Source organism: Antechinus flavipes, chromosome 2, assembly GCF_016432865.1.
Source record: "Antechinus flavipes isolate AdamAnt ecotype Samford, QLD, Australia chromosome 2, AdamAnt_v2, whole genome shotgun sequence".
Lineage (NCBI taxonomy): Eukaryota > Metazoa > Chordata > Mammalia > Dasyuromorphia > Dasyuridae > Antechinus > Antechinus flavipes.
Window position 1 is genome coordinate 594029933 of NC_067399.1, and position 26012 is coordinate 594055944.

At 30.7% G+C, this 26012-nt stretch overlaps 1 protein-coding gene across 1 annotated transcript in view; it reads left to right on the plus strand.

Moving 5' to 3' along the window:
- Positions 1-21903, plus strand: part of TRUB1 (TruB pseudouridine synthase family member 1) — a 33964-nt gene extending 12061 nt beyond the window's left edge. Inside the window, exons 3-8 of the mRNA XM_051981494.1 lie at positions 2222-2277; positions 12212-12293; positions 16717-16789; positions 18356-18495; positions 20846-20902; positions 21526-21903. Coding sequence (XP_051837454.1) covers positions 2222-2277; positions 12212-12293; positions 16717-16789; positions 18356-18495; positions 20846-20902; positions 21526-21785 — 668 coding nt within the window. The 3' untranslated portion in view covers positions 21786-21903. The remainder of the gene's footprint in view (positions 1-2221; positions 2278-12211; positions 12294-16716; positions 16790-18355; positions 18496-20845; positions 20903-21525) is intronic.
- The last annotated feature ends 4109 nt before the right edge of the window (positions 21904-26012 follow it).

Genomic DNA, 26012 nt, shown 5'->3' on the forward strand with positions numbered 1-26012 from the left:
GATTTCCTATTTAATTTTTTTCTCCCAGTGATAATAATAGTGGCCCCAAAATAACCAATGAGATACTGAAACTACTTGCTAGTCTTCAGTTGACATTTTATTAATCAATTTATTTTTTAAACATATAACTTTGGAATAGAAAAATGGAAGAGACAATGAAAGATTTTTGAATGTAAAGGACCACATTTGGAAATTCTGTGTAATTAAGTTGATTAAAGGGAGGGAGAAGTAGTTGTTATATTTGATGTTGAGTAAGGTTGAAATGAATACTTTTACCCTCAAAATTATTTCCTAGATTGGAGAGAGAATATAAACTGGCCACAGTTTTGGATTCTCTTTTATACACTGTTATCAGATTTATTTTCTTACAATACCATTTAAACATTGTGTCTTCCTGATGACGTGATAAATTTTCTAGCAACAAGGAAAAAGAATTGAACAACATTCTTGGAAAAAGCTCAAAGCACTATATATATATATAGTTTGAATCTTGCATGTAAAAAAATTGCAAAACTCTTTTCTCATTGCACTTGTTTCTCCTTATGTTTCTCATAATTCTTTTGTATACTGCTTGCTTATATTCCCTTCTATTCTTTTTTTATTCTTACATAATAGTCATACCCATTCCCAAAACATTAATTTTGTTCAGTTAATTAAAAAAAAAACTTTGGTTATTAAGTGTAGAAATTACCAGAGTTCCTTTTCTTATTCTACCTAATGATTAGTGAAATGTGCTGACATAAAATGAGCTGTTGCTTCAAGTTGAGGAGCCAAAAGAACTCTAGCATAATTTTATATGTGGTTTATTTCCTAGATGATGCAGTGAATAGTGTTCCAGTCCTGGAATCAGGAAGACCTGAGTTTAAATTTGGCTTCAGAGGCTTACTAGCATTATATATAAACATTATATGTTATATGTAACATTATATATAAAATCAAATGAAATAATATTTGAAAAGGACTTTGCGCACTTTAAAATGCTACGTAAATGCTAGAAATCCTTATTATTGCTATTATTTAGCGCAGTCGTTCGCAAAAATATAGCCTGTGAATCCCAAGGATTCATTCCTAAGACCCCTTACAGGGGAGTGTCCAAGAGATCAGAACTCTTCATAATAATACTAAGAATTTTTTTTTTGTCTGTTAAAATATTCTTCCCCTTTCCAACTATGTGTCAGCATGAGGACAGATTTTCTTCAGATACATACCTGAATCAAAAGAACATATTGTAATAGATTGAATACAGAAGCAAATATTAGAATTAAGCTATACATTAAAAAAATTTGGAAAAATTTATAAAATAGTGCTACTCCTCTCACATAAGTTTTTTTGTTTTGGAAAATAGCTTGAAAATAGCTAAATAAGTAGAATAGCTAAAACTATTTTCATATGTGGGTTTATTTTTGTTATTTCTAATTGAGTTGAATTTTATTTATTTATTTTTTTTGCTGAAGCACTTGGGGGTAAGTGACTTGCCCAGGATCACACAGCTAGGAAGTGAGGTCAGATTTGAACTTGGGTCCTCCTGATTTCAGGGCTGGTGCTCTATTCACTTCCACCTAGCTGCCCCAAGTGAATTAATTTCTAAAACATTTATTTGTTTTACTGTCAAACCAAATAAATGTTGATAGATACACATCATATTTTAGAATGTAAAAAGATTCTGAGGCAAAAAAAAAATTTGACAGATGATGATTTACCATATAGTTTCTGTTGTATTTTTCTCTGTGTAATGTTGATTCCTCAGAATGTTGTCTTTTTTCTTAATGAAGTACTTCTGGAACTTAACAATTTTTAAATGGTGCATTAACCATGATGATTTTGCATGCTTAATAATGAATTCTGTCTTTTACAAACTACACCACAGGCTTATTTAGTCTATGTAGTTTTCTTTGATATTCATAAGAAATTCTAGCAAATCTTAGAAGATTTTCATTAAAATTTTTATTTTTGTAAAATATAATTGTCAAAATTTAAGCCTCCTGCATTTTAACATACATAAAGATGAAAAAAAATTGTGTACATTTTCTGAAAATAGTTCCTTTCTCTTTTTGTTGAATGACAAGTTTAACTGATAAAAGAAGTTAAACCAAAAATTGAATGAAATAGTGCTTTTTTTTTTTTTAGCTTAGTATAGTAAATGAAAAAAGACATTAACAAATGTGCAGATTTTTAAATTGAATTGTCATAAGAGAATATTATATCTTTTTTTGACTTGCAGTGGTTGGAATTGGAAAAGGAACAAAAATGTTGACCAGTATGTTATCAGGTTCCAAGGTAAGAACGATGAATTTTATTAGCTTTTAACTACCCTTTCCTGATTTGTATTGGTAATTTTTGATTAAGAATATGCCAAGATTCTTGGATCATATTGAAGGATAATAATAGAAAAGTGCAGAAAAAACCTTGCTGTTTTCCAAAAAAATTTTTTGATGTAAAAAAAAAACCCGGCTTTTAAAAAGTGTTGGTTTCCCATGTTTCTCTCATACCTTTTCCCCAGACCTTGTTCCTAAAATGTTCTCATTCTAATAATAGAAGACAACAGTTTAAGAGGGTTTACTGCAAGGAAAAGTCCTGTGGTACTTAAGGTGCTGTGCAAGACAGTTGCAAGGAGGGAGTCCTTAAAGTATGGTGTACAGGGCAGGTAGTCTGGAGGGTGGTGTGGGAGGACTGATGGTAAGGTACTGTTCCTCACATATGAATAGTATATATAGAAAAGCACAGCCATAACCAGTTAAAGAAATCTATATAGTTCAAAAAGGGCTAATATTTCAAATTAGCATTATAAAATAGAACTTTATCTCTGATAATTAAATTGTTTCACTAGAATTTGGTGAAATGTTTTTTGAAACTTGTTTTTAAATATATAAAGATAGATTTCATCAGTAGTGGTTGAAAACTATTAGAACTTGGTTGGATAATAGTTTCATTTTTTAATAAATCTGTTATTTTCAGTTTTAAATTCTTTAGTTCAGTTATGATTAACTGGGGTCTGTGAATTTTAAAAAATTTCAGTATGATTTTCTTTTTTTTTTAATCCTTTATGTTTTATTTTATACATTTAAAAATATTATTCAAAGAAGGGGGTCCATGAAACTGTCAAAAGATTAGTCACAAAGAGGAAAAAAGTTAGGAACCTCTTATGGTCCAGCTATCTAATTTTATAGAATAATATATATGACATACAAATTAAAATAGACTAGTAGAACAGCATCCATGAATACTTGGCTCTCATCTTGAGTTCTTTGTTGGTCATTGGTAGTTGGGGAAGGATGAAAAGGGACAGGGACAGAGGAAAAGGAGAAGGGGACCTAAAGTTTGGAAGTTCAGGACCAATGGAGCTCTTAATGGTGTTAATGCTAACACATGATTAACATTTTCAAAGAATAAACATAAGAGGTGATAATACTTTTAAGTCAACTAAATGAATAATAATATATTGCTAAAAGCTCAGAATCCATTGCTTTATTCTCTTTCTGCTTTTGTATAATGTAGCATTTTCTTTTCTTCCTTGTGGGGTTATATGTATATTTGTCTCTTCTTTCCCTTTCTTCCATGCCCTCTCTCTTTAATTTGCCATTTCAAATTGAAAATATTCAATTTATATATTAAAAAAATATTAGTTGTATTTATTAAATATAATTTTTTCTTCTTCAACAATCTACACTTTTTGTAATTTTCTTTTTTTCTCTTAGTACTTCTCTCAATGTACTGTTTAACCAAGCTCTGCATCTGTGTTTTCATACCATACCACCTCCTTTGTTCATTCTCTTTCTTATATTTGAAATATACTCCCTTTCCATTTTAGGCTGTTGAATTTCTCTCCATCCTTTAAAGCCTACCTCACATGCCAACTTGTCCAGGAAACTTAGCCTCATCCTTCTGATCAGTAAGGACCCTTATTACACATTGTTTCCTCCTCACCTCAGATCTTATATAACACTTGTTTTGCAATTCTCTGTGCACTTTTCATATAATGTTGTCTACTTATATGTTTACTATAATATTTACTTTTAAACTTTAAAGCAATTTGTAGATTTGTTGTTTTATTGTTTTTGTTATTTTGTTGTATTTTATTGTCTTTGTTATTTTATTGTATTTGGAAACCATAATCTCCAAAAAGATAAAAATTGGTTTATTTTAGCTTTGTCTCTCACTCCACCAAGTAGATGTTCATTAAATATTTGCCATTGTTTTTGTTAAATTAAAAATCAGTTAAGTTTAATCTTTTACTTCTCTCTCCAAAGAAATTTTTTAAAAGTTGGTTTTGTTGTTGGTGGTGTTTTTTGTTTTCTTTTAGCTTTTTACTTGGATATCACTTTTTTGTCAGTGGTTATACACATATAATATATATCTCCTGAATTTACTTAAAGAGAATAATTTCATAAATGCAGACTTTCCAAAATAAGTACCCTTATATTTTGACCTAGTCTAAGATTGACTTGAAAGAATTAGAAATAAGCCTCAAATGTGCAGACCTCTAGGTTTTGCCAGAAGTATGTGTAAAATACACTTGTAATATATGCAACCAAATAAAGGACAAAGGACAATTTAGCTATGCTGTGAACTAAAAGTATTTATTAATATTTTTCCCAAGTTTGTATTTCTTGAATATAAATGAAAATTTTAGAAGGAGCCATATTTACTTCAATTCAACAAGCATTTATAAAGCATCTGCCATAAAACTTCAACAAACTTACATTATATTAGAGAGAGATTTAAAGTTTTCTACTATGAGAGATCTCTAATTTGTTGAGGGTTCCTAAGAATTCAGAACATTACTTCTGTATAATAACACAAAGTAAAGGCAAATGAAAAATTGGTAATTGGGTTATCTGTCCTCAATAAATGGGCATGAATCATTTGGATTAATAAAGTCATTCTTCTGGTATCCAACAAACATTAAGAACTACGCTAGGCACGTGATTTAACTATTTCTGGGTAATTTTGTGTTTGTTTAGTATAGGGGTCCTCAAACTACGGCCCACGGGCCAGATACGGCAGCTGAGGATGATTATCCCCCTCACCCAGGGCTATGAAGTTTCTTTATTTAAAGGCCCACAAAACAAAGTGTTTATTTTTACTATAGTCCGACCCTCCAACAGTCTGAGGGACAGTGAACTGGCCCCCTATTTAAAAAGTTTGAGGACCCCTGGTTAGCAAATACAATTTAAAAAAAATTAAAACAATTCTAGGTAAAAGTGACAAATGACTAGTTAATGAAATTGAATTTTAGAGTAGTAGATTTTTTTTTTTAAACTCTAAACCTTATTTGCCTAATATAGATGTTAAATTATTTGGTATTGTTAATGGTGCTAAAACACTACACTGAATTTAGATGTGGGTCTTGACCTGGGACAGGATTCTTAGAGTTTTAATTCATGAGTTTTAGGACTAGAAGATAGGCTGTCTCTATAGGTTTTGGGATTAAGAGTCATAATGAAGAATTATATAGTATATAATTCTGGTGTAAGACCTCCAGCCTCTTCTCTTCATGTGGCATTACTTTTTATGTCACAAAAAGTTCTGTTAAAGACTTAGTGGTATAGTGACTAGAAGATCAGCATTGGGGGTCAGGAAACCTTAATTCAAGACCTGTCCTTAATTTCTCAGTTCCCTGAGTAGTTCTGAAAGTGAAGAGTACTCTGATTATCACTGCTTTGGAGGGAGATTTTGATCCCCATTGGGAATTCTTCACCTACATAAAATTATATATTATAACAAAAAAAAAAAAAGCCCATAAAAACATGCATGACATTTAGGAGTGCCAATCCTAGATAAGGTGAGAAAAATTTGCTGCCCTTTGTTGTCCCTTCTGTCTTAGCTTCAGGAAATGGAAATTGTAAGAGTAACAGAACAACCTGAAGCTAATAGAGATAAAGAACACAGTGATAAATAGCTGTATACGTTACTATAAACTGTCGTTGACAACAATTAGCCCTCTTTATAATACTCTTTATTTGTCTCAGTTTAAACATTTCCTTCTCTATGAAATATTTTCTTTCTTTTTATTTTCAAAACACATGCATGGATAATTTGACAAAATTGCATAGCTTTGTGTTTCAGATTGAAATATTTTCTTCAACATTTCTTCCTGCCTTCTCGACTTATAGTCTCATTCAGCACTTTAAATTTCTTGGCCATTTACCCTTCCTTGAAATATTTTTGTGAGGATCATAATTATTTGCCTGCTTTTTACATTCCCTTCAGCCCCCATTCAGTTTTAAATATTTTCAGGGTAAGAGAAGATGCTTTTCTTCTTTGTATTCCTAATTCAAAAAGATAATAGAGCAGTATGTAGTATACCCCCCCCTCCTGTCCTCTGCCTAAAGCATAGTCCAGCTGCCATCTACATGACTTCATTGATCATCTCTCTTCCTCCAAATTTTGAGACCTCATTCACTCTTGAAATTTCTTTTTATGTATGTATGTATTTTTATGTATTTTATTTTATATCTATATTCCTACCATTTCTACTCTGCTTCCATCCTAATATACTCTCCTTGAGGTCATGGATTGCTGTGTATTCCCAGTTCCTAGCATAGTACCTTGCACATATTAAGGGCTTAATGATTATTGAAATTTAGAGTTTTTCTACTAGTCTAAGAAATTCTACAAATGTATCTTAAATAGCAAAAGTCCTTTAAAAACTAGTTTCTTTTCAAAGGGAACCATCATTCCCCAGCATATATATATATATATATGTATATATATATATATGCTGGTTCTAGAAAATTAGCTTTAATGATTTATACGTCTTCTCTGAAACTGTCTTTTTCTTATCGTATGATAATATTGCATTATTATTATATGTCATAATTAGTTCAGCCATTTCCTAGTTGTTGACCACCATCCCCTTAATGTTTATCTTTTTGATTCTACAAAAAGCTGCTATAAATTTCTGCATAAGGATTCTTTTCTTTTTTTAATCTCAGACCTAGTGCTAGAACGACTGGGTCAAAGAGAATGCAGAGTTTAATGACTTTGGCACTCTTTAATTCCAAATTGCTTTTCCAAATGGCCAGACCAATGTTGGACCAAGAATTTCAACATACTACATCAATCAAAGTCTCGGTAACATTTATCATTTCCTTTTTTGGTCATTTTTGACAATGTGATGGAAATGATGTTAAATCTCAGTGTTGTTTTAATTTGTAGATAATAGATAAATGCTGTCAATTAATTAATTAAAATTTAAATGACTCCTATCAGTTATTAATGATTGGAAGGATTTTTTCGCATGGCTGTTGATAGCTTGAATATCTTTTCTTTGAAAATTACCTGTTCATATTCTTTGTTTATCAACTGGGAATTTACTACATTTTCTTTTTTTGGAAAGAATGTCTATGGGAGGAGGTGGAGGACACACGATTGTACCTCTTTTCTGTAGTATATTTCATTTCTTTTTTTTTTTCCTGAAGACATGAGGATAATTTTTGACAATTCTGTTTTCTTAATATTTGCAATGGGATTCAGAGAACATTTGAATGGTTCAAGAGGAGGTTCTCACTGTCAGCCAAGGGGAAAAGGAATGATTGTGCCTCTTTTCTGTAATATATTTCACTTTTTTTTTCCTGTTGAAAACATGAGGATATTTTTTGACAATAATGTTTTCTTAATATATACAGTGGAATTAAGAGAACATTTGAATGATTCAAGTGGAGGTTCTTATTGCCATAAATGTCAAAGTAGAAAGTTTCAACATTGTACTAGTTAAAAATTCTGTTATAACAAATCCTCCAGATTAGTTTATTAGGGTGGGTTTTTGTTATAATTAAAACATTAATTAAATTCATATTCCCATTTCTAGGACTTGGAGAATAAACATTTTCTCTCCATAAATTGTCAAATTGGGAAGCAACTAAAGGAGGATAACCAGGATGATCAAGTGTTTTGGTTGAAGGAACAGAATATTTAATTTTGAGAAGAAAAAACTTAGGAGGATATAACTGAATTCAAATATTTGAAAGGTTGTCATGTGAAAGAGAGGTTGGAATTGTTCTGACTAATTTCTGAAGGAAGAACTGGGTTCAGTAAGTAAAAGTTGCCAAGAGGCAGATTTAAGATAGATATAGGGGGAAATGACCTAATGATGTGACTTATCCAGAAGAAGATTGCACTTTGTTTTGAGAGGTAATAAAGATCTTATTAGCTTGTCTGTACTCGGGTCTGGTCTAGATATTGTGCTCAGTTCTGGGTAGTAGTTTTTAGGGAAGTCATTATTGGGATGGAGTGCCTCCAGAGGAAGGTACCAGATTGCCAAAAGGGTCTGTAGTCTGGCCATATGAGAAGTAATTGAAGTAACTAGGAATGTTCAGCTTGAGAAGAAAAGACTTGGGAATTAAGGAGAAATCAGGATGGGACTTGATAGCTGTCTTCAGGTATTGTTAGAGAACTATCTGTTAGAAAAAGAATTACTCTTTTTTTTGGGGTGGGGGCAACAGGAGGACTGCTCTGCAAGGCAGAAGTAGCAGCAGTGGGTAGACATAAAAAAAAAATAAAAATTTAGATTTAATGTCAGAATATTTTCCTAAGAGTTAAAAGTATTCAAAAGTGGAGTGGACTGCCTTTGAAGGTTAGTTGTGTCACCACAATTCAGACAGAGGGTGACTGAATAATTATTGGTATGTTACAGTACCTATTCTTTTTCAGTTATGGGTTGGATTATATGGCCACTGAAGTTTCTTCTAACCCTTCTGAGACTCATTTTTTATCTCCACATTCAATAAATATAAAACAATTAAATTTGATATCTGATCAACTGATGATCATTGTGATTTAAATATGGAGAAGTAGAACAACAATAGGTAGTATTGGACTTAGAAGCAGGAAAACTAGAGTTCAAATACTACCTTAGACATTTAATTTTGTGAATCCCACACAAATTGCTTAACCTAAGTCTTAGTTTCTTCATCTATAATTTGGGTTTATTAATAGTATACTTTGGAATATTATTATGAAGATCAAATGAGATACATATATACATATGTTTGTATATATGTGAGATCTATACATGTATAAATAAATATAATTATTGCAAACCTCCAAGTCTATATAAATATCAACTATTATATAGAAATATGGCTAGTCTAGAAAATTGTCTTTGTAACTTTGTCCTTCATCACAGGAGGCTGAATTTCCATTATAAATTAGAACCTTTTATCATGCCTCTAATTTTATGTAGACTGTTAAACACTTTGTATCTAATTCAAATTCATCCCCTTCATCTTGCATATTAAGAAACTGAGGTTAGGTTAGTTGAGTTGCTTAAGGTCACACAGATAGGAAGTAATAGGCTTTGAATCCAGGTTTTTTTATTCCAAAGGTAGTGCTAGTACAACTAAAATAGATAGTAATAAATAATACCATATAATTGTCAAATGGATGATAGGCAACAGGGAAAATGAGATGAGAGTCTACAGTAAGTCAGATGCTGATGAATTTTTTCCCTCTAAAAAGTATTGAGATTTGCTAAGTAAAATGTCTCTGGCTAATTACAGGGAGAATAAAAGAAGTCATATTGTTATTTATCTTATATACTTAAAGAAATTGTTACCAAGTTAGGACCTACTCAGCATGGACTTATTTTTACATTTGTCCATTCATTGTTTACCATATGTGAGACTGTTTAACACTAAGTGGGGGAAAGATAGATGAATCAGACATGCTCCTTGTTTTCATGTAGCTCTAGTAAGGAGAGATAAGATATGGAAGCTTTTGTTCTTAGCCATTCATTCTAATCAAAGCAACCATTCTGATAACTGTTAACTTGAGACATATATAATATAGAAATAATTTTGTTGTACATGTTCTTTGAATTGGTAGTCTATATAATAGGAGATAATATAACATAATCATAGCAGAAAATGGACATGAATAAGGAAAGTTACTCACAGCTTACTTTTGTTACTGGCATTGCCTTTTAAAAATTACACCATTAATTAAATCTTTCTGCATGGTGTGCACAAAAGAAAATCTTGAGCTATTCTGTAATGTGTACTCTGCAAACAAAGTGCCTTGCATATGTAGTATTATTTGATGAATTTTAATTAAATTAGATGAAATTAGTGACACTGTCAAAAGGGGCAAACATTTTCTTATATAAAGAGTAGACATTTTTATTCCAACAGAATAATTACTGAACTTGGAGTCAGAATACCAGGGCTCAAATCTCAGCTTGTATATTTACTATATGAGTGACTTTGGGAAAAAATTTTCAGGAAACTTGGTTTCATTATCTCAAAGATTTGGATGAAATTATATCTGAAGATCAAGGGCACATGCGTGCATACATACACACACACAGGAATTTTCTTTTCATTTTTTCATTGTCTTCTGTTGGTATACATTTGCTATCATAGTGATATTAATGAGGTATTTTTGAGAAATACAATTCTTCCTTTTTAAAAATAAAACTATTTTCATTAGGCTTTTTTTTTAAATTGCTTTCAGTGAACTAAACAAAACCTGTTTCAGATAGATGCAAGTAAAAGAATGAATGAAAAAATTTTCATGGTTATTCTGGAATGATAAGCAGTATCTTTGGTTAGTAATGGACTAAGAATAAGCTAATTTTTCATTGACAGTAACATAGTTATTCTGATAAAAATGAAATTTAGTAGAGTTGGAGCACAGACTCAGCTCTTCAAAATCTGAAAATATGCTTTTTTTAAAAAGAATATATAGCAGTGGATAGAGTGCTAGGCCTGGAATTAGGAAGACTCACTTTCCTGAATTCATATCTGACTCCAGACTTATATCACCAGCTGTGTGATGTTGGACAAGTCATTTAATCTGATTTGTCTCAGTTTCCTCATCTGTAAAATGAACTGGGGAAGGAAATGGCAAGCCATTCCATGTCTCTAAAAAAAATTCATGTGGAGTCACAGTGAGTCAGAAGTGACTGAAAATGACTGAACAACCACATCATCTATAAAGTTCATGAATTAAAATTGCTTTTCTGTGTAGTTTTAGTTTTTTATTCATGTTTTCAGCTAAGTCTTTTAATACCTCCCACTAGGATTAGTGAATTAGTTTTTGGAATATTTTAAAAAAATTCTACAATACTGCAAATTATCCATGACTGTCACTGTGGGCATTTCCTCATCAATGAAGATGCTAACTCACACATTGTAAATAATTTAATGAATTATCATGGTAAAAAAGGTGTATCACGTGATAGATATCACTCTCTAGTCCCTGTTAAGATAACTAGATTTTTATATGAAAGCTGTATATTAGTTTGTCATTAGAACTATACTCAAAAAAGTTTTTCCTGCTGAGTAGGATCTTTCTGTTTTTTATGCCACTTGCTATAAAAGATTTTATCCTATTCACTCCAGTTGTTACTTTTTTTCCCCTCAATCTCATTCCTCAAATTACTCTGCATATAGTTTTCATTCAAGAGGAAGCTTGGCAGAGTAGAGCCAGACGGTTGACCTTCAAGTAAGAAAGGCTGAGGTTCATTCAAAGCTTGCTTGTGAGAGATTAACTGTGGTGTTATGGGCAAGTTAACCTTTCAGTTTCCCCAGTCAACTTGACAACACTACAATTTAAAGAGAGAGACCAATATGCTTGTTTTTTTACACTAGGACTTACCTAGACTATTGAAATTACAGATCCAGACCTTCCCCCTAAAAATTTATCTTTACTTAACGATGTACATGTGATTTCTCCTTAGAAAGGTTAGTGAATTCTTTAGAGACAGGGCCAGTTTTGTTTTTATGCCTGACATAGGGTTTTGCAATTATTAAATGCTTAATTAATTATAATGCATTTTCTTGGTATATAGTGTTCAAGAATATACAAGAATACAGTTCAAGGCTGGCTCCTTGCCATAAGTAAACATCAGAAAATGATTTTAAAAGTTATTATATTATTTTTGCATTCTATATTTCTTTGTGCATTTTTAGATCTTAATTTTAAAAGTACTCAGCTTTTATAGTGTTAAGGATCAGAAAATTTTCAGAAATATTTCTAGATACTGTTATTCCCCCCCCATCTACTTTATTTTTAATTTAATTTTTATTACTATAGCTTTTTATTGACAATACTGTTATTTCTCAAAAAAACAATTATGTGGACATTATTCCCTTGATTTTGTACCAGGTCAGTCCTATTAGTTTAAACTGAAATAAAATTTTGTGTGAACTTTGACATATGTTCATCAGTACTTGTCCTTTTATGGTTTGCTTATTTCTTCTTTCTCTAGAAGTATATTGCTACTGGAGAATTGGGGAAAGCTACTGATACATTGGATTCAACAGGGAAAATTACAGAAGAAAAACCTTACGGTAAGAAGTAAACTATATTTTACTTACAAAATTAAAGTAAATTGTTTTAATTTTAACAGATAGAAGACAAAGGGAGACTAAGCTCTGTTTTAATTTTAAATCAGTCTTAACAGATGATTTCAATTTTCCAAACAATTTACATAAACTAAAAAAGTTCAAAATTAGTAGATTTGTGGATGTTACATATTAGATTGCTAGTTTCTTGAATAGAGAAACATGTATTTTTATTTTTTTTAATGCTTAACTCAGTGCTTTGTATTCAATAATTAAATGAAATAGCACCTAAAGATCTTTGTAAACCTTGTACTAATGTAAACTTCAGCTATTCTTAGTAATAAATTTATGCCCTTAATAATTTTGTGAATGAACACATGTTTTGGATTACATTCATTAACATTTTTCACTGAAATTGCTTCATTTGAAACAAATCCTGAGGGAGATCATTTCCAAATTACTCCCCTAATTTCCTTTCTTCCTTCATTCCAACTTCCTGCCCAAATCCTTTTGTAGTTACAATTTTGAACATTTAAGAGTTTTTTTGGTCCACCTTACAATCTCTCCTTTGTAGACCACTTTGTACTACTTAAATAAGAGAGCCCATTAGTTTTTGTATGTAAGGTCATTGTTTTAAAACAAATTCTTATCCCTGTTTTTTGAACATGTAAACATGGCAGAGAAAGAATAATTTCATTTGGAAGTAAAACAGAACAAATTGGGGCCCATCTTAATTTATCTACCATCCTTTTTTTCATTATTCTTTAAAAAAAGATAAATGAAATGGTCTCCTAGCAACCTTCACAGTGCTCATTCTATTTATAACAACAGTAGGTTTATACAGTAAGTTCACCCCCATTATCCTGTCACAAAGTGTGAATTATTTGTAGGGTTTCGGGTTTTTTTTTTTTTTTTTTTTTTTAAACTCTTGCCAGTGGTTGATATTTTTCCCAGTTGACTCAATTGCAGGAGTTGAATGCTTATCTATCTTAACTGTGTTCTTGTGTTGAGTTATACCATTGTCCCAATAGGAGAGAATTTAGGTAACTGCTTGAACTCATTTGCCTTTTTAGCTATTAGAACTTAAGCTCTGTAGTTTTGTTCTGTATGATCAGTTTGATCATACATTACAATGTACTTATATCTTCTTAGACTGACTTTTAAAGCAAAGCTTTTGAATTATATTGCAATTTAAGTATTTAAAAAGTTATTTTTATACATATATTTTGAAAATATGCTAATGTTCTGAATAATTGAAATCCAATTAAAAAAATTTTTTTTAAAGTAGGAGGAATGAATGCTGTGTAAATATATTTAGCTCATCTCTTTCATATACATCTGTAGTACTGTAGTGAGAGTTGGTATGCAAATATTCATTAATATAATCCTAAAGCACTATAGCCACTACTATGCTTTTCTTTGGCTGTAATAACACTGATATTTATTCAAAAGATTTTCCCAAGGATTCAGACAGAAAAGATTTTGTTTTAAAATTAACTCTTGGTTAACAAGAATTTTTAATTCACCTGTCCCTATCTGCAAAATTATTTTTTTCTTTACTGTAATTTGTATTTATGTAACATAGTCTCTATTAAATGGTAGTGGGGCATGCAAGACTTTGAATACAAGCCCAATAATATGGGGATTAATGCAACATTGAAGGTTTCTGAACTTATCAAAAGATTTCTGATATAATAAGGTACTTCAGAGCTCCCTTTAATTGGATTATTTTACAATTTTATGTTTCACATGTAAAGGTTTTGCCATACCGACCTCCAACATACATTTTTTTCCTTGTGGTCTTGACTGCTCTATCAATCATTGTAGCATTATCATATTAATGATACTACTTTAAATAGGTGCTGGATATTTTGGTAAGCATTTGTTATCTGTTTTAGAAATATTTACTTGGTGTAACTAAGGTAGCAATAGTAATTATGATTTGATGTTGCAATGGCGATGAAATTTCGTCATGGAATAAATTCTCATGAGAGTCAGAAGAATTGGAATGAAGAGAAAACACTTAAAAAATTCAGAATAAAGGCTGCTAAATAAAAGTTTATTTTGAGTAAAAGTTGTCATTTTATGATGATAATAAACTATTCCTTTTTTTGTAATTTTTTTAATAATAGCTTTTTATTTTCAAAATACATGCAAAAATATTTTTAGACATTCACCCTTGCAAAACCTAGTGTCCCAAGTTTTCCTCTCTCTCCTTCCCCCTACCCCCTTTTATCTAGATAGCATATAATCCAATATAGGTTAAACGTGCAGTTTTTAAAACATATTTCCACATTTATCATGCTGCCTGCACAAGAAAAATCAGACAAAAAGGAAAAAAGTGAGAAAGTAAAAGCAAACAAGCAAACAACAAAAAAGGTGAACATTCTATTATGTTACACATTCAGTACCCATAGTTCTGGATGCAGATGGATCTCTCCATCACAAGCTTATTGGAATTGTCCTATATCACCTCATTCTTGTAAACAGCCACATCCATCACAGTTGATCATCATAAAATCTTCCTGTTGCTGTGTACTGTGTTCTCTTATTCTCATTTTACTTAGCAATAGTTCATGTAAGGTTCTTCCGACCTTTCTGAAATCACCCTGCTGATCATTTCTTATAGAACAGTAATATTCCATTACATTCATACACCATAACTTATTGAGCCATTTCTCAAGTGATGGGCTTCCACTCAAAAATATCGTCTTTTAAAATTTTAATTATTTAGAGATTGGGTCACCCTATCTTGCTTAGGCTGGAAGTACAGTGGCCACTTATGAGTTCAGTACAGATACTGATCAATATGGAAGATTTAACCTGTTCTAGTTTTAGAAGTTTGCTTGGTTTGCCCAGCCTAGGTAGCCTGATGGCTTTATTATCCCAGGTAGCCTGATGGCTTTATTATCCCAGGATAATTGGTCTAGACTTAGTGTGCACACCCAATTGGTTTTAGGTCTACTACAATTCAGAACTCCCAAATTCAAGTGATCTATCATTCTTGGTCTTCTCCAGTAGTAGGTATTATAGACATAGAACTTTTCTGAAGCATTTAAGTACTTGATCTTCATAGATTCTATACTTTGCGTTTTTCCTGTTCCTTTTTGAATTCAGTAGACTTTAATTACCCAGTCTTATCAAGTTTTCAATGATGAGGTCAAATTAAGATTAATCTTTTTCTTGCTATGTTAATTTTTTTTCATCTTTTTAAACATTTTATTTTTCAGTATTTTGTTTTCAAATATATGTAAAGATAGTTTTCAACATTCATTTTTATTAAACTTTGTGTTCAAATTTTTCTTCCTCTCTCCCTTTACCACCTCCCCCTCTTAAAGACTTATTATATTAATATTAAAAGTTTGAGCATGGGATATCTTGTTTTTCTTTTTCCATTTTTGATTTTATCAGTCTGGAAAGTCCTTGGTATGATAAAAGGTTATGTATAACTTAAATAGAAATAAATCATAGGACTTTTCTTTGTTATTTGCCATATAAAATCTCTTAGCACAAATCTATACTGGAATAAAAATTATTCCCCAAAAGGTAAAAGAAAAGAAGGAAAGGAGACTAGTGGAAGTATTATAAACATAATGGTGCTGATTGTGCCTACAAATTACATAGTATTTCTATGATTTAGATTGCTAATCAACATTTGGGAACTAATTCAAAATCCCCAATCTCAGCAGTTATGAAATCTTAACTTTGTAGCTCTTTAGTTACAGAAATATAATGTGTGTAGTATTTATTTGGAAAAGAATAGAACTTAAAAGAACTAAAAACAAATATATCAAAGATTTTAGAAATTATATGTTCTTTTTTTCAATGTCAAAAATATTTCTCTTCTTGGTTGCCTACCGGATATTTTTTGTTTAAGTCAGTTTGGAGGTGGTGAGGTAAAAATTAGGATGAAGGAAGACCAAAGCTACTTGTTCATTTAAAGAAAACTAAATCTAACAAAAAAAATTTATGCCATTTTAATAATTTTCTGAATCTGACAGGTAACAAATAGCCCTTAACAGTTTTTGATGCCATGTTTTCCGAGATACTAATCACTGAAGGACAAATTGTAGGATTTTTTTTTCCATATCTTCTAAACTCTTTCGTAAATATTGACTAAATACATAGAAGGTCATTAACCCATTTTTTTTTTTTCATGGAAAGGACAAGAGAAATTTGATCCGTTAAAAAAATTTTAGTCTTTTTCTCTTTTTAAAAAAAAGATGTACCTTTTTCTTCCTATTTCTCACAGCAAGATTTATTTTGCTGTTTCATATTTATAGAATTAAGATATTAGTAAAGTGTACATCTTGGTGCAGCTTTAATTTTAAAGTGAATGCATTTTTAGAGTTGTATCAGTGTTATTAAAATGACATTTCTTTTTGTCATGTATAGAATATAAATAATTGTTTTCTTTCACATTTGGCAGATCAGATAAAACAAGAAGATATTGAAGGTATTCTCCAGAAATTTACAGGAAATATAATGCAAGTACCCCCTCTGTAAGTTAATATTAATAATACTAAACTTTTCAAGCTTTCCATAATAAAAAAATCACTTGTTTTGTACTGTAACATAGTATCAGCAAAGCATACATTAAATATCACAGTAAATGATCCGATACATACTATATTAATTTAGATGGGCTGCTGTGAACATTCTGATAATCTCTAAGAAATGCTATCATGTCATAGAGACTACAGGAAATGGTCTGTTATCCAGGCCCAGGTATCTACAGTAGTATGTTATGTGAACAAATATTAAGCTTTGAAATTATATTTACATTATTTACCATCACCTAAGCCTTTTTTAAAATATTAGATCATTTATTCAGCAACAACTGCCCTAGAGGTTGCTATCTTGTCTAATCTGGACTGATGCAGGAATATGTATTGGAGGCATTTGAGAGCCTGATGTTCCCTAGAGTGACTGAATAACAGATTATGGAATATGCTTTCCAGATCTAGCAGCTTGCATTCTCACATATTGCTAAAACAAAAAAGACTAGGATATATATTGCCATATTTGTTAAATATAGCCTCTAAGTATGGGGACAATGAATTGATTAATTATGTTTACAAACATTTCTGTTTATTACTCATTTTTGTATTGGCTAAAGTTCAGGATGACAATTGAATCCCTGTGAAAAGTATTTTAAATGGCTTTTAAATATTAAATTCACTTATAACTTACAGTATTTTATTTCATTTGGTCCATTCAAAGATGTTCATAAGTAACAAAATAAAAATGTACCCAAACAGGGTTTATTCCTAAAATGAGCAGAAAGTAAATTAATTTCTCTTATTTGAAGGGAAAGAAAACTATAACATCTTATAATATTTGGAGCCACAGTTTGACTTAAAACAGTTAAAATTGGCTGAAATATAAATGGCTTTAACAGACAGCATAGATTATACTTGGGGCCCTAATTTAGAATTAAATATTTATTTTTAAAAATTTACATAAGGCTGCCTTTAATATTTTCTTTATAGTAGTTGCTTCAAGACTTTCCTGTTCTGATCATAAAGCTTCTTCACAGAGATTTCCCAAATGGGCCATTTATTGTTTTTTAGTAACATTCAGCCAGAGCTTTTAAAACATGAAAACGTCTTTCATACGAAAATTAAAATGAGAAATCATAAATAATCACATCATTATTTTAGTAGCATTTGGTCATGGTTCCCTGAAAATTTTACCTCGATCTTTCACTCTAGTCCACCCCATTCTCCTTCATTTCATTCTGCAGAATTCTGAAGTTTGGGGTAGTGATTCCAGGGACTGCAGAGAACTGAACCGAATCCACCAGGAATTAACTGAAAATTGGAAGTAGCACCATTGCTCACTAAATACCAGTATAAGATATATTAGATTCAAAGATATTTAAGGAAATCTCATTGATCTCTGAATACCATTGTGACGTAAAAAATATTAATCCATTTTATCAAAAGTGAAATCTAAGTTTGGCAGGGTAGAATGAATTGCTTCATTTAATGATGGATTTAATTCAGGGCAATGGTTATTTGTGTACTACATTAATGTTTGATGAGATTTTTTTCAACCTTTGCTAGCTATTCTGCTTTAAAGAAAGATGGACAGAGACTTTCAACTTTGATGAAGAAAGGTGAAGTAGTAGAGGCAAAACCTGCCAGACCAGTCACAGTATATAGCCTCTCCCTTCAAAAATTCCAGCCACCTTTATTTACATTAGGTAAGGAAGGACGTTTAAAATGCTAGTGATTCAGTTTTCATGCATTTTATTATATTCTTTAGATGTAATTCAGAATGACCATGAAATAACAATGAAGATCTTTGTGTATCATTAGACAGGTTTTTACTAGGCAGAAATTTTCTAATTTCTTTGCTCTCTTGATATAGTTTAAGAGGAAGCCACAATTATGTAGAAACTTACAAGTATTTTTCTAAATTGTACCTAAATGTATAAAGTTGGAATTATTGGTCATGATCTTGTTTTTAAATAATAATATTTTTTATTTTATAACCTTTTCTTTCTGTTGGTACCCATTTAGCTCTATATGGTATTAGAATTAATTGGTTTGACATAATTTTGGTGAAAAGGGCTTTCTGAGAACAGTATGGTATTTTTGCTGGTTTTGGAGTCTGAAAAACTGGGTTTAAATCCTGACTCTGCCATATTCTGCCCATGTGACTATGGCCACCTCTCTGGGCTGAATTTTCTCATCAGGGAAATAAGAGGATTGGATTAATTGACCTTGAACATCTTTTTTACTGTTCTGAATTTAAGATTCAATGTGGTGAATCATCAGAATGAAGATAATTTCTTTTTCTGTTGTGTCCTAAAATAATTGAAGATTCTTGGTAGTCTGAAAATAAATAGAAAGGAGTATGTCTCCTTAGAAACATAAACAGATTTATATTTAGCTTATGAAATTTTTTTTTAGTTTTTCCTTACCATGTTTGCCTCTCCCTGAAAAATAATAATTTATAAAATTTACATAATCTAAACCTTAGATTTTGTGGAAAGAGGATGGATAATGTTTATCTTTTTTCAGAGAAATTTATGCACATTTCATAATCTTCCTGTTTACTGTGAGATTGATGTATGAAACTTGAAACATATTTGATTTTCAAAGAGACAGGGATTTAGTTAGTCTCAAGGACCTCTTTAATTTTTATTAAGTTGGTTCACAGGGCATATTAGAGAAGGTGCCTTAAAAATATTCTCCCAACTGACTTTTGTTTCTAAATGTTATTTTCTTTTCCTGTTAGCATTATTATATAATTTGTGGGCCTACAGGGTATTGTATTTAACAATTAGAAATTTCTTTTATCTTTAAGAAGCTTGGATCCTAGGGGCAGCCAGATGGCATAGTAGATAGAGTACCATCCTTGGAGTCGGGAGGACCTGAGTTCAAGAAGCTCTGATCTTAACTTATTTAATAAATAGATAAGAAACACAAAGATGAACCTTTCTTTCTTTCTTTTTTTTTTTTTTTTAATTATTCCATAGAAAAGTAATAGCTGTTTGGCTGAAGAAAGACATGTTATCTTTGAGAATTACTGATTTTTGAACATAAGAAAATTTGTACTTAGATTTTAAAGATTTTTATAGTATAAAGGATATAACCATACTGAGTACAAATGTATATTAGAATTCTATTTCCTTTCTTTGGTCTTGAGAATCATTTTTGATCCTAGGCTTGTTTAATATAATAATATTATATTAATATAATAATAATAATAATACAGGTTAATGATTATATGGAAATAAATGACCCTTTATGCCTTCAAAACATACTATCAATTTGTTATAAAATAAAAATATTAACATCACTTTGTTTTGATTTACTTCCACATGACTGAAATATTGTAAGGTAAAACTAGAGGGAAAAAAATAATCTTTTCTATTTGAAATGTAGGGACTACTTACAAGATTTATTCTTTTGATAGATGAAGTTTGTAAGGATAATTTGTGAACTCTATATTGAGGTACAGATTGATCTATAACCTTCTTTTCAACTTATGAAGCCCTTGGAGTTAAGAAAAAAAAAGTTTTGGCATATGCTTGATTTGCATGGTCTCCCTGGTTATTTTATGATTACTTGTTAGTTATCAACCAATCACCAGAAGAAACTTAAAATATCATATCTTTAGCTATATAATGTGTTGTACAGAACACAACTGTGTTCATTTGGAGAAAGACTTGACCTTTTTGGAGTCTATAAGTCTGAAAATATTTACATTAAAAATGTCTACTTTTCAGCATTGCAAAGTGAGATATTTAACCTTTGAAACCTTTGAAATGAATTAGGCTGCAATATTTATTGAAATGCCATGTTTTGCTAGTTAATTTAAAATGTGTTCATTGGGTTGCTTCTGTTTGCTTTTTCAGTACTCTGACTTTGCAATCTCTCACACACATATGCTTCAGAATGAATAATTTATCTTGTATCCCATAAATATTTCATCACTTGATTGTTTGCATAGTGCATTTTTACATTTGTTTAGAGGCATCATTTCTATGTAAAGTAGATTTCATGGGGAGTTTGCAATTTACCATGTCACTGTTAACATTCCAGATGTTGAATGTGGAGGAGGTTTTTATATCAGAAGCTTGGTCAGTGACATTGGCAAAGGTAAGGATGGGTGAAAAAAAATTACTATTTGGGCAATTATATTATATATATTTACCATTTTGTTTTTCTACATCTGAGTACCACCCTATGTTCTGGACTCCCTTACTCGCTTCCATCACAGTACTATTACGTTTATGGTCTGCAATTTCTGAACATCAGAGGCAGTGATGAAATGTTTGTGATAAGATAAGGAAAAGATAAAAAAAATGGATGGAAAAGTAAAGAAGGAAATGGAAAATATAAGGGCAGTTTTTTTTTTTTTAAAGTATGAAGTAAGTATACCTGACTACTGTTAGGATTCAAGAGGAAAAAAACCTATCCATATATATTTCCTTTAAAATTTGTTCCATTTTAAAAAGGTTGAAAATAAATCTCTTGGACAAGCAGAAATAATATTTATATTCTGGCTTTCTCTAGTAAGGAAGGAAAAAAAAAGAAAATGTTATTTATTTTTTAATCCCAAGTGATTTTGTTGCAATTTATTCTTCTGGATTATTCATTTTTTATTTTTAAATGAGATATGTATAAATGAGACTTAAATCTTGATCTTATATAAAACAATATAAAATGTGAAATAAGAAACCTGTCTTATGGATTGTTTTCCCTCTTTTTTCCTGCTGTAGAACTCTCTTCCTGTGCCACTGTGCAAGAACTGACCCGAACTAAACAGGGGCCATTTACACTAGAGGAACATGCCCTTCGTGAAGACAAATGGACAATTGATGGAATAGCACAATCCCTAGAGCATTGCATGCCTCTTCTCTCAGTAGAACCTTCTGTTAAAAAATTAAAAACTGAAGATTCCAAAGTACAAGCTGTGAGCTCTGAAGACAAAACAATAAGTCAGGTTAAGGAAAAAGATGGAGTGATTGGAACATCCTAAGATTGGACTGGGATTGTTATGTTTTCCTGGTTGAATTTATAATCTTTTATGTGCAAAATGACAAGCTGCATTGTTTAAAAAAAAAGAAAGAAAATTCTCTGCGCTCTCTCTCTTTTTCTCTCTTCTCTCTCTCTCTCTCTCTCTCTCTCTCTCTCTCTCTCTCTCTCTCTCTCTCTTTCTCTCTCTGCATGGAGAAAAAGTCCATAATTTCTTATTTCTACAACATGCTCTTCATCTGATACATTGCATTATAAATGGGTTTGTCAGTAATCTAAATTGTTTTCTGTATCTGTTTTTGTGTTACCATATTGGCAATAAAAACTTTAAATCAAAATTTCAGAAAACTTAATTTTCTGAATTTAGTCACTCATCAGTTATCTACGTCAGTAAATAAGTTAAATGCATTTTCTAATCTAATGAGAACAAAATTGGTATTGTACTTTATTTTCTGAAATTCAGAAATTCGAAACTGTATATAATTTTATTTATTGGACCACCCAGAGAAATTTTGTTGATAATTCGCTGAAGACAATATCATGCCAAGTTTTTTTTTTAAACAGAGCTTGAAAATGGTCTTTTGTGTAATTCATTTGCTTCTTCTGAAAGTAATTTTGGGAAATTAATCATTATAAAGAAATATTGTTTGGATAAGATTTATAATCTACCAATAAGCATATATTTTTTATTTTCAGGCTAGGGACCAACCAGATGCAATAAATATCTATAAATGGGCTCTAATGATAATTACCTACTGCCCATATTAATAGGATTAAAATCAATAATCTACTTTTTATATTTATCAACTCAGATGATTATTCCATGAAAATAAAGGATAAAGCAATTAAAGCTTATTAATTGGTAGGCAGCAAAGGAACTTTTGTGTTAGTAGTTGGATCAATGATACAATAGACTTTTGACTTAATGTTACCTAATGTGACATGACTGTCATATTTTCCTTTAATTGGGGGCAGGAGTAGGGAAGATTATTTATTGTTTATTTATTGCTATTCATCTTTTTCTTTAAAAAAGCCACTTTATCTTTACCTGTGGCTTTTTTTTTTTTAAACTTGTTTACTTCAATGATTGTCTCAAGTGTTATTTATTGATTTTGACCAAAATGCTTCATTACATTTCTAGGTAGATTTTATTCTAAATAATAAGCCTTGATTATTTTGTGCCTTCTTTTTTTTTGGTTGGGTTTGCTTTGTTTTGTTAGGGTGTTGAAAATCTCCAACTCTGTACCATTTCAATTGCATAATTTAGAAAGTATAGTCACTAACAAACATTCAAGTTTATAGGTGCTAGAGGCTTCATGTTTTACTTTATAGGAAAACAATGTATTATTCTGCCTTTAATATAATCTTTCTTCACATTCTTATAGTTCAAAAGCAAGACCATTAAAAATTTCTTGAAATAATTATTTTAAGTTGTTTTATCCTTTAAAATATGATTCCACATTAAAAAATATGAAACAAATTATAGTTAATCTAATATCTACTATAAAATAGGCATTAATGTTTTGGTAGGCTGTATCGGCATATATAAGAGTTAAAAAATGAACACATGTTTACTTAGGTTTTCAAAAATTTTTTCCAATAAAGCATTCTTTTCTCTCCCCACTGTCTACTGGGGAAACAAACATATTCTTTTTAACAAGTATGCATATTCAAAGAAAATTCTTATGTTGGCTGTGTTAAAAAATGTGTTTCATTCTACATATTTTGTCTTAATTCCTTTTTGTCAGGAAGTGGATAGCATTCCTTATTGGTTCTCTGGAATCTTGATTAATCATTGCATGGAACAGAGTTAATGAGAAGTCTTTATACCTCTTATTGTCACAACCGGGATGATAAAGAATGGTTTTTAATGATGTTTTAATTGTAATAGCAAAATAATTTTTGAACTTCAAATTAAAAATTTGTAATTTGAATTTAAACCAAATTTAATAGCCTACAACTTGTGAAAACTAGTAGTATATATTAACATTATAGTATCAATTCATGTAGTGACTAACAGTTCAAATTTTGTTTCCCTAATATTGAGGTAATGGGTAATTGGGCATTTCTGTTTTACAAATTCCAATGTACAAAGTGACAATTGTTTTATTTGGCCAATTTGCCAAAGTCAACAAACTAACTCAGTAGTTCCAGAGTCTCATGTATGTATTTCAATTATGTGTGTTCATCTACATTCTTTCCAATCTTCTCCTTTGCTTTTAAGAAAAGATTTTAAATTTATACTGAGCAAATATGGGAGAGGAGTCTTTTTGTATTTTCCTTTTTTTTTTTTTTTTTTTTCTGAGGCATTTGGGATCCAATGACTTGCTAGGAAGTGTTAAGTGTCAGTTTGAACTGACTTCAGGGCTGGTGCTCTATTCACTGCACCAGTATTTATCTTAAATCCCGCCCTATATTTATCTTAAATCCATAAACTCTTAAAGTTGGAAAAGTGTATCAGAAGTTAGTCACCATGTTGTGAGTAGGACTACATTCTGGACATTCACTTGCTTGGCCATTCAGCATTCCGTTTTTAGACAACTTTTTTTACTAAGAAGGTTTTTCTAAATTAATTAACTTAATCTCCTCCTGCAACTCTATCCATTCATTATTATATAAACTGAAGTCTGCTTTAAAATTAAAGTCCTTCAAATACTTGAAGACAACTATTATGTATCTACTTCTACATTTTGTCTTTCCTATTACCAATCTTCTCCAGATTGTCACTATATTCTCAGTTCCTTAAATCAATGCAATTTCAAATCTTAAAGTCTTTCTTTATCTTTTTTGTTGCTATATTTTTTTGATATCCTTAAACTAATCTATAGTCCATAACCACATAGTTAAAGCGATCTGGGTTCTTGTGTTCATATCTGGAAAATGGTAGTTTTAGCTTTTCTGGTTTCCAAATTACAGTTGGTTCATATTGAGTTTATAGTCCACCAAAGCATTCCACTCCTTTTTCACAAATTAGACATTATTTTTTTTTTTTTAACCAAGTCTTTCTCCCAACTAAATTTCATTTTAGGAATAGGTTTGGATTAATGTCCCAGCTTGTCAGTGTTTGGGGATCCCAAATTTGAATTGTTAAATATTCTTCCAGCTTTATGCTATCCACATATTTGATAAGCACCCTATGCTTGCCTTTGTCTAAAGGTACTGTTAAAGGTGAATACTACTAGAAATCTTCTGAATTTATATAGATTCACTTTTGGGTCCACTCAACCAGGTACTAAATCCACTTATGATTTTCATTCCATGTATTTTCATATTGTGCATAGAACTGATAGACTTTTCAAAGGGGTTTTTTCTTCTTTTTCCAACCATTGAGGAGATTCTGAAGTCTTAAAAGGACATTGTCTTAGGATCTCTGTGGCCAACAAAAATATTTCTAATACAAGGTTTTTCAAAATATGTTCCTTAAGGAAAAAATCTATCATTTTATTTTGCATTTTTCATTTTTGTTCTTCCTAAAGAGTTTGTTTCATCTTGTTTTGAAAATTATCAAAAATGATGCCAAAGAATTTCTACTTAGGATGTTTCATATTGATTGTACAGTAAAACTTTAATAATTTGCACTCTCCTGATTTAAAACTTAATTTAACATTTAATATCCGCTATATGTAAAATGCTGGGGATAGAGAAACAAAAATGTAATTGTCCTTGCCTTTAACCCTCATTAGAGAATACATAAAATTATTTTAAGAGAAAGCTGGTTAAAGTTTTACTGTTACTGATTATATCCAAACTAGGCAAAGTTTTTATAACAAGATCAAGTTAAGTGTGTCTCCATTTGGGTTATTGAATATCACAGAAAGATGGTTAATATATATATATATATATAATTTACTAAAGATTCACAGAAAGATGGTTTATATATATATATATAATATGTATATATATATATATATATACACACACACATATATATAATTTACTAAAGATTTTATTCACAAAGCGTATGCATGGGTAATTTATAATATTAATACTGACTCCTGCATAACCCTCCATGGCAAATTTTCCCCCTCCTCTCATCTCCCCCACGGGGAGGCTGTTCAATACATGCCAAATATGCCAAAATATATGCCAGATCCACTATGTGTATACATATTCACATAGGCAGCCATCAAGTTGAACAAGAAAAATCGGATCAAGAAGGAAGGAAACGAAAAACTGAGAAAAAACAAAATGCAAGCAAATAATAGAGAGTTTCACAAGTGACACTGGTCCG